Consider the following 16,081-nt stretch of genomic DNA (forward strand, 5'->3'; position numbering starts at 1 on the left):
TCTGCGCCAGGATTTGAAAGGGGGTCAACATCCTCTTGAGCTGGCGGATCAGTTGATACAGAAGTACAGAATGTATGTGATGCCTCTCTGGATGCGACCCCTTTAGCCTGCACAGTGTCTGTAACAGCTATGATCCTTCGCCGCATGATTTGGCTAAAATACTGGTCTGCGAACCAAGCTTCCAAAAAGGTGTTGACTGATCTCCCTTTTGTAGGAGACCGCCTGTTTAGAGCTACTATGGAAAAGATCATTTAGCCCCGGTTCACACTTATGCGAGTGCGGGGTTCGCATGTAATGTCGGAGCGCACTGCTCCTTCATTACATGCGATCGGCTGTGCGGTGCGAGTTTAGCCATACACTTTGTATAGCTAAATTCGCACCGCACCCGCAGCAAACACGCACAGGGACCCTTTTTGGCAGGCGCATCAGGATCGGATCGCACAGCGGTTCACACTTGTGCGATCCGATCCTGTGCGAACTGCAAGATCGCACTGCGATATGCAATCAAACTGGGGGTGTCGTTAAGATTACATTGACACCCCCAGCGTATCGCATATGGCAGTGTGAACTGCCGGGGGTGCGTGTGCGATGCGGGAACAGGCTGCGGATTCGCAGCCTTCCCGCATCGCATAAGTGTGAACTGGACCTAAAGGTCTTACGGTAGGTAAGAGTATTCTGCTTCCACAGGTTATACTAGAAAAAAAGGGTGGCGCTCACTGGTGTCTATAAGTAACTGTCCTCTATGGATGAAAGACTGTAGAATGTCTCTTTAAATGGAATTGGCATTTATTGAAAACATAAGTGAATAAACAGTTAAAATGTTGCCACTACAGTCCCAACAATCCTAGTCCTCCTTGGGTTGCTATGAGATACCAAGGAGAATGAAAATCAGCAGATAATGCTCGGTGTAACCTGGAGATCTGCTGGCGTCCCGCTTGATGAATAAATAACTGATGGGGAATAGGGTATCTTGAATGGCGCCTAAGCGCCGTTGTCAGGCTCAGAGGGGGACGCTGTGCGCGGCCGCCGCACAGTCCCACAGTTGGTGACAGTCTGCCTGCATACAGGTTCCCGAGTCCTTCGCTGCTTCCGCGATAACCGTAAGTGACGTGGGGTTCGCCTCACCGGAAGTGACGATGGTCTGTGTTCAGGAAGTCGGGGCTGGTCACGGGCATAAACAAACTTGCTTTCTGGTTGCTGCAACTACATGTTTCGCGCGCATGCGCTTTGTCAAGGACAGAGGGAGAATAATCTCTTTATTTCTGTAGTGAATCCCCTTTTTTATGCATCCCAGTATTCTCTTGGCTTTGCTTGCAGCGGCTTGGCATTGCATGCCACTGCCAAGCCTGTTGTCTACCAGTACCCCCAGGTCCTTTTCCATCCTAGACTCACCCAGAGGTTCCCCCCCTAGTGAGTAGCTTGCTTTCTGGTTTCTGGCACCCAAGCGCATTACTTTACATTTTTCAATATTAAACCTCATCTGCCATGTAGTTGCCCACCCCATTATTTTGTTCAGGTCCGCTTGTAAAGGTTTCCGCATCCTGCGTAGAAGATATTGGCATGCTTACTTTAGTATCATCCGCAAATACTGAGATTGTACTCGATATCCCCTCCTCTAAATCATTTATGAATAAATTAAACAGGATTGGTCCCAGGACAGAACCCTTGGGGACCCCACTTTCCACACCCGCCCGATCTGAGTACTCCCCATTAATCACCACCCTCTGAACTCTCCCCTGGAGCCAGTTCTCTATCCAGGTACTCACCTTATGGTCCATACCTACCTTCCTTAGTTTGTACAGTAAGCGTTTGTGGGGAACAGTGTCAAAGGCCTTTGCAAAGTCCAGATACACCACATCCACAGGCTTTCCTTTATCTAGGTGGCAGCTCACTTAATCGTAGAAGGTTAATAGATTGGTTTGGCAAGAACGATTTTTCATGAATCCATGCTGATTACTACTAATACCATTTTCATTACTAAAGTCTTGTATGCGGTCCCTTAACATCCCCTCCAAAATCTTGCAGACTACAGATGTTAGGCTGACCGGCCTATAGTTACCCGGGATATATCTCGGCCCCTTTTTAAATATTGGTACCACGTTGGCTTTTTTCCAATCAGCTGGCACCATACCCGTCTGTAAACTTCCTTAAAGATCAAGAATAATGGTCTGGCAATCACCTGGCTGAGCTCTTTAAGAACTCTTGGGTGCAAGCCATCCGGTCCCGGTGATTTATTTATGTTAAGTTTCTCTAGTTTAATTCTAAGTCTATCTTCTGTTAGCCATGGCGGCACTTCCTGAGGTGTGTTGTTTAGTTTGGCCTTACAAGCTGGGTTCGTGTAGCCCCCCAATTCTTTTGTGAAGACTGAAGAGAAGAAATGATTTAACACTTCCGCCTTTTCTCTGTCCTCAGTGGCCATATTTCCTTTGTCATCTTTTATGGTGCCAATGTGTTCTGGCCTCGCTTTCTTACTGTTTATATACTTTAAGAATTTCTTGGGGTTCTTTTTACTCTCCTCCGCTATATGTCTCTCGTGTTCTATTTTAGCCGCCCTGATTTCGTCTTTACATTTCTTATTGCACTCTTTGTAATGCTTAAATGCTGCCAATGACCCCTCAGTCTTGTATTTTTTGAAGGCCTTTTCTTTAGCACTAATATGCATTTTTATGTTGGAGTTTAGCCACCCAGGGTTTAGTTTAGCTCTTTTAAATTTACTTCCCCTTGGAATGCACTGGCCAATCCCCTTGTTAAGTATGCTCTTGAAGCACTCCCATTTTTCCTCCGTGTTCCTTGTTCCCAGGGTTCTATCCCATTTGATATTTTCTTTTTTTTTTGAAAATTATGTTTATTAAGTTTTATAGCAACATACAAAACAGAGCCATTTGGGCATACCCCGGCTCAAAAAATAAAACAACAAAAAAAGAGAAACAAAAAAGAACATAGAGAGCAGAACAAACAATAGGGGGGGGGAACCCCCCCACTAACCCCCCAACAGTGGCTGCAGCTCAAAGATAGTCAAGAGTATCACAGGTATGTACCGAGTCCTCTAAGCATTGGTGGTCCTAATCGCGGTCCAGTGCACACCGTAAATCACAAGCTTCACATAGCGCAAAGCATATATACACATAAACCTAAGTAGCTGGTCGAGTTACATCAACGGCCGGAGCCGAGGAATCATCAGCGGTATCTGCAGCATCCAACCACAGATCCCACACTTTGTGGAATTTTTTGGAACATCCCCTAAACTTGTACACCGCTTTATATAGAGGTATCATGGAGTTCACCAGCGTTTTCCATTGTGATAACGTCGGGATCCCAGGGGCTCTCCAACGCATCACCACCAGCTTCCTGGCATAGAAGAGCAGAAGCCCCAGGAGGGTACGTGTAGCAACAGAATGGGCCAGCCCGTTCACCAGCCCCAAAATACAAATCTCAATCTCAGCCGGGATAGGAATAGTAGTCAGTTTGGTAATGAAACCCCGGACCTCAGACCAAAACCCCAGCAGGGACGGACAGTGCCAGATCATATGGGTATAGGACGGGGAATCCCCATTACAGCGCCAACAGGCATCCGGGATGTCAGAAGACACCCTGTGTAATCTGGAGGGCGTAAGGTGGAACCTATGTACAATTTTAAATTGGACCAGCCGGTCCCTCGAGGAGACCAAATATTTAAACGGGTAGTCCCAGACATCCTCCCAATCCTCCGTGTCCAGGTCCCGCACCTCCGCCGCCCAGAATTCCTGCAATCTCTCCAGACCCACATGCACGCCTGGCAGCAAGGATCTGTAGATGGAGGACAGCGGTTTCCGAAGATTTTCGTCCCTAAGGAGGAGCTCCAAATCCGCCGGAGTCATATCAGGGGGAGAACCCCCAAACTGAGTCCGAAAGGCGTGGCGAAGTTGCAGGAACCTGAAAAAGTATGACTTGGGGAGATCAAAATTGGCCTTAAGCCTATCAAAGCTCAGCAAACCCTCCCCTTGACAAATGTGTGAGAGACACTTTATACCCCTAGAGGCCCACAGAGACGGGTCAGGAATGAGTAAGAACTCAGGCAACTCCGGATTGCGCCATAAGGGGGTATTAGGCGAGAGCCCGTGGGGGACAGATTTAGTATAAGGAGAGACCAGCACCCAAGCCCTGATGACCGCCTTCATAGAGTTGGTAAGGGGATATGGGGCACGGGCGCCACGGAACAGGGCGTTGCGCAGTGCCTCATAGGACCCCAGAAGCGCCGCCTCAAGCACCACCGCAGAGTTCGCGTCATCCGATACAAGCCAGTTGTGGGCATGAGTCAACAGACCTGCAATGAAATACATGAATAAATCCGGGCAAGCCAGACCCCCATGCGTCCAGGGCCGCTGTAGGACAGCTAGCCGCAGTCTCGGGGGGCGAGCCCCCCATATGAAGGCGGTCATTTGAGAATGAATGGCTCTAAAGATCCGTTTCGGGATCCACACCGGCGACTGCCGCAAAACATATAGTAGGGGAGGCAACAACTTCATTTTAACAAGGTTTATGCGCCCAATCAAAGTCAGCGGGAGATTCGCCCACGCCCGGAGCCTGTCCTTGAAGGACTGGAGGAGAGGGTAAAGATTCAGAGCACAGAAATCCTGCACCCTCGGGGAGATCGTGACCCCCAGGTATCTGACACTGTCCGCCCAGCACAAGGGCAAAGAGGGGTCCGCCCGTGTCCGGGATTCCGCGTCCACCGGGAGCAAGAGAGATTTCTCCCAGTTTACTCGGAGGCCCGACAGCTCCGTAAAACGTGACAGCAGGGCCAGGACAGCCCGGAGGGAGGGGCCCGGGTCCCGGAGGAACAGAATGATATCATCCGCGTACAACGCCAGTTTTTCCTCCAGGGACCCCACCCGAATCCCCCCGATCTCTCCGGAACCCCGAACAGCCCTCGCCAGGGGCTCCACCGCCAGCGAAAACAACGCCGGCGACAGTGGACACCCCTGACGGGTGCCACGTCGGATATCAAATACAGGCGACACCCTACCCCCCAACTTGATCTGTGCCTGAGGCTTACTGTAAAGTATGTCAATCCATTTGCGGAAGGTAGGACCAAAACCAAACGAGCGGAGCACCTCACTAAGGTAGGGCCAGGCCACAGAGTCAAAGGCTTTCTCTAGATCCAATGACACTAAGACTCGCTGACTTCGATCCTCCGCCGGGACTTGCAGATGTGTATACACCCGGCGGATATTGATATCCGTAGATTTCCCCGGCATGAAGCCCGTTTGGTCAATGTCGACTAAGAGCGGGAGGACCTTCATCAACCTAGTGGCAAGGATTTTTGTGAGAATCTTCAAATCATAATTAAGAAGGGAAATCGGCAGATAGGCCGAGCAGAGGGTAGGGTCTTTGCCAGGTTTCAAGATCAGCACAATGTGGGCCTGAGCTAATGAGTCCGGAAGCGCGCCAGCCTCCAGACTGGCTCGATATAGACTGCACAATCTGGGGGCCAGGTCTGCAATATACATTTTATACCAATCCCCCGGCAGGCCGTCCGGACCCGGGGTCTTCTCGGGGGGAAGAGAGCGGATGGCCGCCTCCACCTCCTCCAAGGTCAAGTCCGCCTCCAAGGAAGCGGCCTCATCCTCGTCCAAGTGCGGCAAGGAGAGATCCCCAAGAGCCCCCAGGTCCACCACGTCCCGCGGAGGGGAGGGCACAGAATACAGACGTTGATAGTAATTCCGAAACTCATCAAGAATAGCAGCAGGGTCCGCAGTGGTGTCCCCCGCCTCCGTTCGGATAAGGGGGACAACTGTTTGAGATTTAGAATCCGCCACCAGGTTAGCCAGGAGCCTCCCGTTCTTGTCACCACCCTCAAACACTCTAGCCTTGAGTGAGCCAACCTCCGCCAAGGCGGCCGAGGAGACATGCAAATGTAACGCCCTCTGGGCCTGGACCAGGGAGGAGTGCGCCTCAGGAGTCTGATCCAAGGCAAAATCAGATTCAGCCAAGGATACCCCTTCTTCTAACGCCAGTAGCTCCGCAGCGCCCTCCACCCTGGCCGCCTTAATAGCACTAATGTACTCCCCACGAATAGTGGCTTTAAAAGCGTCCCAGCAAATCATAGGTGTAGATGTATCCTCATTACGGTCCCAATACTGAGAGATCTTGCCCTGCATCGCCTCCTCCACCCCAGAGTCCCGCAGCCATCTTGTGCCCAGCCTCCAACACTCGTTCCCCCTCCGGCCCCCCAGCTCCAACGTGAGCTCCAGCGGGGAATGATCCGACAAACCCAAAGGTAGGTACACGGCAGAGTTCACAAGCCGGAGAGCCGAAGGAGGGCAGAAGGCGAGGTCAATACGCGATCCAGACCTATGGGGCGCCGACACGTGTGAAATGGCGGAGGTCAGGATTTTTCCACCTCCAAAATATCAGTTAGCTGTAAGGCAGAAGCCCAGTGAACAAATTCAGGGCACCCTTGCCTGCTCGGGTTGGATGTGTCAAGCGTCCCATCCAAGATGGCATTGAAGTCACCAGCTAGGAAGATCCCCGGGGTGGAGAACGCAGCCAGGCGCTCGTAAATCAGATACAACACAGCACTAGAGAAAGGCGGGGGCACATATACATTTACAAACACATACAATTTGGCCTCAAACTGCAATGCAAGAATAATATATCGGCCCTGCGGATCAGTAACAACCTGCTCTATATGGCATGGGAACGACTTGTTGACAAGGATAGATACCCCTCTTGCATAGGAGGAGTGCGTGGCGTGAAAGGAATGCCCCACCCAGCGCCGGCGCAGTGCCAGTACCGAGCTCCCAGTCAGATGCGTTTCCTGGAGAAACAGAATATGCGGCTTATGAGATTGGAGATATTTGAACATTAGGGAACGTTTAATTTTATTATTCAATCCCCGCACATTCCACGAAAGCAGCTTAATACCTCCCGCCATGGCATCCAAGGCAAAACGGGTGCAGGATCCCAGCGGCTCCAGGAGGGGAGGTCCCCACACCACACACTCCTCCCCACCAGTTATACACTGGCCGGACCAAGGATCAAACAGTACTCGGTAAAGATACATAATAGAGAGAACGCCTGAGCACAAAATATAAGACAGTGAGCTAGCAGCCATGAGAAAAAAAAAGAAAAACCCAGTAGCACAAAACAACAATAAAAAAGAAAAATTAAAACAGTCCCAAAAAAAAATAGTCCCTGCCGACCAGGAAAACAACAACACCCTGGCACGGCTTCATCCCAAAAACATGTGGTACCTCTTGCGGCCACAAGAGGGAAACAGTTACTTCAGGCCGCAAGCATGGGGTGCCGTGAGAGAGCCACCCGCGAAAAACAGGGGAGGCGGGCGGCACCCCACTGCACAGTCAGTGGCAAGGGAAAGGGCGATAAAGGAAGAATAAACAGTCAATCGCAGTGTCAAAAAAAATAAAAAAATAATAATTTTCCGTGTAGGACACCAGAGTAGTAGAGCCCGAGAGCTCCTCATCATAGGAAAAGAAAAACCATCCCAACAAGGAGCAACGAGGCAAGGGGAGACCAAGGTCCCATCTAGAAAATAAAAAATGGGGTCAAGGCAAAAACAGGGAGAGGATAACCCAGGGATCCAGAGTGAAGAAAACCGGGGCAGAGAGTCATCCAGGGAAGCAAGGGAGAGAAAGGGGTGCAGCTGCACGGATCCAGGCAGGATGAGGAAGAACAGCAGTGCAGATAGGAGCCATTACTCACACCTCTCAACGAATGGTCAGCAGCCAGGCATCCGCGTCGTCCGGGGTATTGAAGAACCGCACCGTGCCCCCATGAGTGACCCGAAGCCGACTCGGGTATAACATGCTGTACTGGACCCCCTTTTCGCGTAGTCGGCGCCGGACATCAGTAAAGGACTTTCTCTTCCTCTGGAGGTCAGCCGAGAAGTCCGCATAGAGCTGGATAGAGGCATTCTCGAATCGCAGTTCGGGATGCTTCCGGGCCTCACCCAGGATGCGGTCCCGGTCCCGGTAATTAAGGAAGCGGACCAGGAAGGGTCTAGGAGGGGCTCCAGGAATCTTTTTGCCGGTAGGGACCCGGTGTGCCCGCTCCACCACATACGTGGGCGATACCTCCCGAAGGTCCAGAAGCTGCCTGAAGAACCCCTCCGCAAACTCCGCCGGGGTCTCACCCTCCGCTCCCTCAGGCAGGCCGAGGACCCGGACATTGTTGCGCCTCATGCGGTTCTCCGCATCATCCGCCTTAGCCATAAGCGTGTCCACCTTTTGTTGCAGGGCATCCAGCAGGCCAGAATGGCGGGCCGTCGAATCTTCCGTCGTGGATACCCTGTCCTCAACCTCCGTGAGGCGGCCTCGGATCTTGTCAAGATCGTTGCGGATCAAGTTGCACTCTTACGCAAGATGATCAATGCGGACCAGAAGCGAGGTCTTGCTGTGCTCGATGGCTTGCAGGATGACCGCCGTATCGGCTCCCACGTCCTTGCCCGGAACAGCCGGATCAGGGCTGGCGACTCGCGCATCCTCCATCTCTGCCAGCAAGGCCCGAAGCCGCTCCGTCAAGATGGCGTCCGGGCAGGCCGCAGGCAGGGCCTGGCGCGTGGCAGGCTTGCACGGAGTTGCCGATTTCTTCCCCTTGGACGGCATATTAGAGCAGGATATCGATCCTCAGCAGTTAGAGATGAAACCTAGGTAGGTACAGTCAGCGGATTCCCCAGGATGGCATAGATTGCATCAGGATGGCAGGAGCTCTCAGGGCAGACGTCCGTTCCGCTCTACATCCAAGCCACGCCCCCCCCCCCCATTTGATATTTTCTAGCAGCGAGCGCACTTTTAGGAAATTGGCTCTTTTGAAATTCAGTGTCCTTATATTACCCTTGTGTTTCCTATAACTGTAATTAATACTGAAACTTATTGACCTATGGTCACTGTTTCCTAAGTTGCCCCATATTTCTATATCCGTGAGCAGGTCTGTATTGTTGGTAATCAGTAGGTCAAGTACCGCATTGTTTCTTGTCGGTGCATTCACCATCTGACCCATGAAATTGTCCTGCAAAACATTTAGAAACTGCCGAGCCTTGGGGGGGGGGGGGGGGGGTCAGGAAAGCTGCTTGCAGAAGATTTAAAATGAATAAAATGCATTAAGGTGCATTAAGGTGAAAAACCTTCTGCCTTTAGAACCACTTTAAATCGCTATATCTTTCTGGAAAAATTCAAAATGGAATCCCTCTGAACGATAATTCAGGCAGTGCTGCCAGGTGTCTGGATGCTGTTGCTGGACCTCCAGGGCACCTACCTCCATATCCCAAACCTCTCGTCTCACTATAAATATCTGAGGTTTGCAGTCGGACAGCTTTACTTGCAATTCAAAAGCCATCCATTCGGCCTTTGCACATCCCCTATGACTTTCATGGAGGTGTGATTCTAGCCCCCCTCAGGGAGGAGGGCCTCCATGTTCATCATTATCTGGATGATATTCAGCTTCTGGTCAGGGAATGAGACCAGCTCCTGATTCAACGATAAATTCTTATAGAACTTTCCAGAGATTTGGTTGGATCAACTTTCTCCTGCTCGACATATAGCATACCTGGGAGCACTCTTCAACACCACCAATGCCTCAGTGTCTCTTCCATCCTAGAAAATTGAGGTATTTAAGAAGAAAAATCTAGGGGTAGAAACTTATCTCCAGTCAGCATCCCCATCCCTCTGCCTGTATACCACAATTAAGGCCTGTATGTCAAAAGATTCCATGAGCCCTACTGCTACCTACGTCATTTGGAGATCGGATTTTTGGCTCAATGGAGGAAACAGCATCTAGGACAATTAATCAAGGTTTCTCTCTGCATGAAGAAGAGTCTGTGGTGGTGATTTCTTGCAAAATGTATACCCCTTAAGTCCATTAAACCTGATCACAATTATATTGGATGGCAGCAAGAGAAGTTGGGGCGCTCACAGCGAAGACAACAGGGTCTAGGGTAGATGGAAGTTTCCAGCCAAGGGCATGGTCTTGAATGTCTCAAAGATTTGAGCAGCATTTTCAGCTCTGACAGCCCTGCAGTACAAAATTGAGGGGATACCTGTCTTTTTGCAAATGGGCAAAAGAGCTGCAGTCACTTGCATCTAGCACCAGTGAGGTAAACGCAGCAGCACACTTTCAAAGGAGATGTAGCCCAAAATGTCATGGGAGGACTGCCACCTGACAGACCTGAGAGCGGTATATCTCCTGGGCAGGTTGAACATACACGCGGTTAGAGATCTCTAACCCAATTTCTGGACCCCATGGCGGAGGACTTGGATGCGCTGGTCTTTCCTTGGAACTGCAGTCTGGCCTATGCTTTTCCTTCACTTTGTCTCATAATATTCCTGTCGAGGCTTCGGGGGCACTTCTCTCATTGGAATCGCAATTCATCTCAGTGTCCAGAGACCAGTGCCTCTTCCAGTGTTCTGCTTCTGGAAGGTGATTTCAGGCACCTGAACCTGCTTAGACAAAATCTGCAAACATGGCTGTTGGGAGGGGAAGGTTGGAGGTCCTAGGCTGCTCCTTTTGTGTAATATCGACTCTGTTAGAAGCAAGAAAGCCTTCTACTCAAAACATTTAAGCAAATATCTGAGCTAAATTTGTCACTTTCTCAGCAGGAAAACATTTTGACCCTACTCCTCTGCCAGTATCAGGGGTTCCAAAGTCCAAGTAGCCGCAATTTTGGCGGTTACCAAATTGAGGTGGGCTGAAGAACCGTTAATCCTTCAGCTTCTCCGAGCTGTGCTGAAAATTCAACTACCAAGAAAAGTCTTCCCACAATGGGATCTGTTTCTACTTCTGCATTTTCTGTCAGTACAGACTTTTGCTCCAACAGAACAATGCTCCTTATGGAACATAACCTCTAAGGCAGATGGGAACATTACATGAACTTGATGTCTCCAGGACTATAAAAAGTACCTTTCTGCCAATACACGATTAGGATCTTTGCAGAGACTTTGTCATCCTAAGGGGGAAAAAGAAGCCACCACCAGAACGCTGGCTAGCTGTATTGGTAAACTCATCCACAGAGCATATAGTAAAAGGGCCTTCAGTGGTGACTGCACACTCTACCAGGGTGTTTGCAGCTTCCTGGGCAGTTCACTCAAGAGTTTCCATGAAAACCATCTGCAGGGCAACCTCGTGGTCTTCACAGAATACATTTCTTAGACACATGGCTAACCCAGGAGCCCTGTCAATGGTGGACTTTGGTAGAAGAATGATTCTTCTGTCCTATTCTGATATTTTATTTTATAAGCACCCCCACCCTGTCAGCTAGTTATTTATTATAGGTATTCTGTCCTGTGGTCACCAGGAAAACGAAAAATTGTTTCATATATTCACTGTAATTTTCCTTTCCTGGTGCCCATCCATGGCAACATAAATGCCCACCCTCGGTATGTAGCTTATTACAGAGAAAGCGGGGGGCCTTGACTGGTCTTTTTTTCTGCTATTCACTGGTACTGAGGGAGTGGTTAGGAGCTGAAGTAGGTGTGCTGCCATGGATAGGCACCAGGAAAGGAAAATTACGGGGTAAGCATATGAAGCAATTTTCCATTTTTCTGTCAAGTGCTGTGATAAAGGAAACCCAATATACAATTTGGCTAGCTATTGACAAGTGTGATACAACATACCCTTTAGGTATAATCCAGTAATTCATGGATGATATAGCAATCAGCTCAAGGATAAGTAGTCTGAAATGTTTCTGGATTGTATGCAAAATGATGTAAAATGACAGGCTGGAATAAAGGATTTTGTGCATCACATTTTCATTCACAAAACTTTCCACTAGATGGCACTTTAAGGTCATATCAAGCCGAGTTACATTAGCCAAGCAGGGAAAAGTATGTCTGGCTGAGTACTGTCTTCCTGCGTTGTATGTCACAAATCACCAGGCTTTCCATATAAAATAGTTTGAGGTACTTTTGGCCCTTCATTACCTGATTTGGGTTGCAATTTATTCCTTCAAATAGCCTAGCTCTTTATATCTAAGGCCTTTTACATAAAGAGGAATGTAATTGGATTTGGTTCAGTTTTAATTATGTAATATTTAAAATGTTATATGTTTAAACTTTTACTGTTGTAACTGTTTTAAGTCTTAAAATAAAGAAATGTTCTTTGTATCAAATACAGTGATTTGCAGATCAAACGCTAGAAAGTGCTTACAGTAGTTTAGTGTAATAACTGTTTCTGTCAAACAACTGTTGAGGAAAGATGAGATCTACCTCTTGCAGGCCATACACGGTTCATCCTCATGAACCGGCCAAGATTCAAACCTTGTATGGGCAGTACAAAATCAATTGTTCAACATGGGTACAACCAGCATGCCAGGTCTTACCTGTGATTATCGCTAGCAACTGCTATAGTCGTAAGCAATAATCACTGTCTTCTCCCTGCGGGGACGGATCCGGGTCGCTCTGTTCTATTACCTTGCACAGAACAGAACCTGTTTGTTACATAAAAAAGTTTACAATCACTTTAACACAGAATAATACAATGACATACATCACCCTATTATTTTTACGTGTTAGAAAAAAAAGACTATACAGTTTCTTTTAGGATCAATCAAACCACCTGTCTACAAACCAATACGTGTGCATAGATAGTGTAGATGCAGTAGGGGAAGATGTGAAGCATGGTTACCACACATCGCATTGTTTACTTTTTTACTTGAATGACAATGACACTTCATTCAAGTCTATGCTTCTAGGCACATTGCGACGCTATGTGGTGCCATGCATTGCACTATATAGAAATGCAAACATACTGAATTTTATGCAGTTCACTGCACTACAATATAGGGTTATGGTTTGACAGGGCTTAAAGGAAATCGTATCCTATGTGCCCTTGTTTTGAGCCCATGTTAATCTACGCAGATCAATGCAGTGCAAAAAATATGGTATAAACTACAGGTCAAAGTACAATCAATGGTATACTAAAACTGTCTAGGAATCATGAATTCTGAAGTATTTATGCAAACCTTGCAATTCAGGATTTGTTAAAATATGAAATTCGAAACTCCTATTGATTTGCCTTGGGATGCAAATCCTTTTGCCTATGCTTAGTTTTTAAAAAGTACATAATAGTGGACCACAAAGCTTAATAGCTAGTAGCTGGTCACCTTCTGGAATTGTTCTATAAATTTGTTACATTCATAAAATAATTTGTTAAATGTTACACCAATCATCCAAGTAGCTTCAAATCGAATGGCTGTCAGGAAAACACCCCATCATTTATAGCAACATGAGTAACTCAGTCACCTCTATCCAATCACCATGATGTCAAGAATGGGTCATGGCAGATTTTTTCAAGAACAAGAAGTGGGGGAGGGGGATTACTAAAACTGGAGTGCGCAGAACCTGGTGCAGCTGTGCAAGGTAGCCAACCGGCGTCTAACTTCATCTTTTTCAGTTAAGCTTTGCAAATAGAACCTGGAAGCTGATTGGTGTGAACCAGATTTGCACAGTTTAAGTAAATCTCCCCCCCCCCAGGTGTTTGAGTTAGTTTGCTAAAGGTGTCAAGTCACCATTATTATGATGTTAAGAAAACATCATGTGTGTCAGGGGTGTAACTACGAATCGTAGGGCCTCATGAAAGCTCAAGCACTAAACATGCCTTGCTTTAGGCCCATTTGGCTATACGTTTGCCCAAAGCTCCTCTCCTGAATGTGGTTTCGGTGCATTCAGATTTAAACACTCCTCCTGCCTTTAACACCCGTAACTGCCTATGGGTGCATGGACACAAAGGCTAACTTAGAAGGACTTTTAGAGGCAGAAAATAAAGTTAAATGCCTTTAAACAGGCGCGTTTAGCTGCAGTGTGCATGGGGCCTAAATCTACATTGCTAACTCAGGTAAGTAAATGCTTCTTGCTGTATAGTGATGACAATCCCAAAGTCAGACTTCCGCCTTTCTATACAAGAAAGTTTGGAGTTTCCTAAACAGCCTCCCTAATGGACCCCCACCCCAGACCCCATAGCAGTCGTGTGGGCTGCTATAACTGTTGTTACACCACTGATGTGTGCGACGGATTGTGTCTGAGGCCCCTATTCCTGTTTAGGGATGGCAGTTTGATATAAATGGTCTCTTTCATGCAAACTAGTTGTCAGCTCTGTCCAAAATATGCAGCTCACTGTCCTCAAACTACTCTTAAAACTGTCCCCTCCCCATCCTAACACCCAGGCTTACTAAATTGCGTAAGAAAAATCACTATACTTACCTTTTTTCAGGTGGCTCTGGTCACGTGATCTCCCCTGTGTCAGCCAGTGCCGAGAGAGCACTCTGACAATGGATGGTAATGCTTCAATGGCCCATCTGGAGTCCATGCTCCCTCCTCTCCCCTGCAATAGTGCTGGCTGGAACTGGGGAGCGAGATCACATGACTGGACCAAAGTGGCCTGAAAATTGGTAAATATATAAATCTTTCTTTCATGTGAGCACTACCATGGGGGACATGCCAAAAGAAAAGAAAAAGAGAAGTATTTCTCCCTACACAAAATTGTCTGCTCTCCTGAACAACTCTTAACACACACAATCATTTACAACTGCTGTGCACCCACCCCTTTATAGAAAGCTGGCTGGCTTTTTCCTTTTCTTCCCAGAGCAAGGGCTATGTACTACATTATACATTCTTCATTAAAATTTGTTGGACATCTTTTTTATGGCTTCCAGTTTTTTTTTGTTTTTTTTTTGCCATGTGGCATAGATTGTATACAGTATATATTTGCCCTTTTTTATCACTTTACATAGAATATTGAACCATTCATATCAGTCCCTTCCCCTGAAGAAAGCTACTTTTAATGTCCCCAGCAAAGTTACAGAAAACACTCCAATTTGGCTAGAAGCCATTTAACCTACCAGTGTGTCCTTGTAGCATCATATTCACAGCATCACAGTATTTCTCTGAGTAAATTATAAATCTTTTACTACATTTTTAATTGTACATTCCTGCTAGTAAGTTTGCTTTTTGAAGCCAAATGTGATTTTTTTTTTTTTTCACAGAGTGACCGAGCCGCAGAGATTGAATTACATCCACAGACAAATAAAATATTGCCGCAGACAGAGGAGAGCAGTCCTGCCACAAAAGTAGGTTTTTGGAAATAATCAGTCATATTTGTTTTTCATTGCTAATACCATCTGCTGTTACATAAAATGCTCCTTAAAGTGGACCTCTAGTAACAAGTCTGAATAAATCCCTGATGTCAAAATATGCAGAAGCAAGAGACGTTTTCAAAAAAGCCCTACCGTTTTAATAATAGAAAGCCATCCTTTAGCTTAGTTAGTTTAAATTATAGCTAAAGGCAATTTTTATTATAATATTAGCTAGAGGGGAGGTGGATTAGAGCACCTGTCCGTTTTTTATTGCTGTCTGTGCCCCCATTAAGGATATTCATGCTCTCTATTTGTCCTATTTACCATTATCATTGAAAGTAAAAGAAAACCCAAATTTTGGGCTGTCCCTAAAAAAGTAATAGAGGGGAACTCTTCCAATTTGAATACTAGTTCCAGTGACCTAGGGGTCCCGAAAGAATTCCCTTTGCAGATATTTCATCTTACTTCCTGTTTGGCTATGGGACAGGAAGTAAAGGTAAATCACAATGGGACACAGATGGTGAAAAAAAATGAGGTTATAACCCTCGCTTGCTCTATCAAAATGAAAAAAATGTATTGTCTATAGTTCTAATTTAAGGCATTTTTCACACTGATGCCTAAAAACACAGTACGTTTAAGCATACAGTTTTATTTTACTGATGTAAGGTTAGCCCATTATTTTTAAGTTGCACAGGAATGAAGCATGTGCTACCTATAGATCAGTAAAATAAAAATAGCACAAAAATCTGGGTTGCTGAACAGGATTTTACACCCATATGATACATCCTAACAAAAGCTAGAGGAATTTTTATATCTGTGTGTGCGTGAATATGCACATTTACTATACTGCCCATCCTTGCATTTTTTATGCAGGAATTTTTTGCCAGAAAATCTGATGTTCATACATTAGTAATGTGTGCAAATACCCTAAATGACTGACTGCTTAGGCTGAGATGTCATCAGTTTGATGCAGGCAGGAGAAACCTTAGTCTCCTCGCCCCCAGTGATCAAACTGCA

General features: G+C 46.9%; 1 protein-coding gene across 2 annotated transcripts in view; it reads left to right on the forward strand.

The window, feature by feature from the left end:
- Window positions 1–16,081, forward strand: part of REPS2 (RALBP1 associated Eps domain containing 2) — a 281,085-nt gene that overhangs the window by 220,767 nt on the left and 44,237 nt on the right. For both annotated transcript variants that reach the window (XM_082248503.1, XM_082248502.1), the window contains exon 17: window positions 14,975–15,058. In XM_082248503.1, coding sequence (XP_082104629.1) covers window positions 14,975–15,058 — 84 coding nt within the window. The remainder of the gene's footprint in view (window positions 1–14,974; window positions 15,059–16,081) is intronic.

This window comes from Pelophylax lessonae (assembly GCF_965119305.1).
Source record: "Pelophylax lessonae genome assembly, chromosome: 2".
Taxonomy (NCBI): domain Eukaryota; kingdom Metazoa; phylum Chordata; class Amphibia; order Anura; family Ranidae; genus Pelophylax; species Pelophylax lessonae.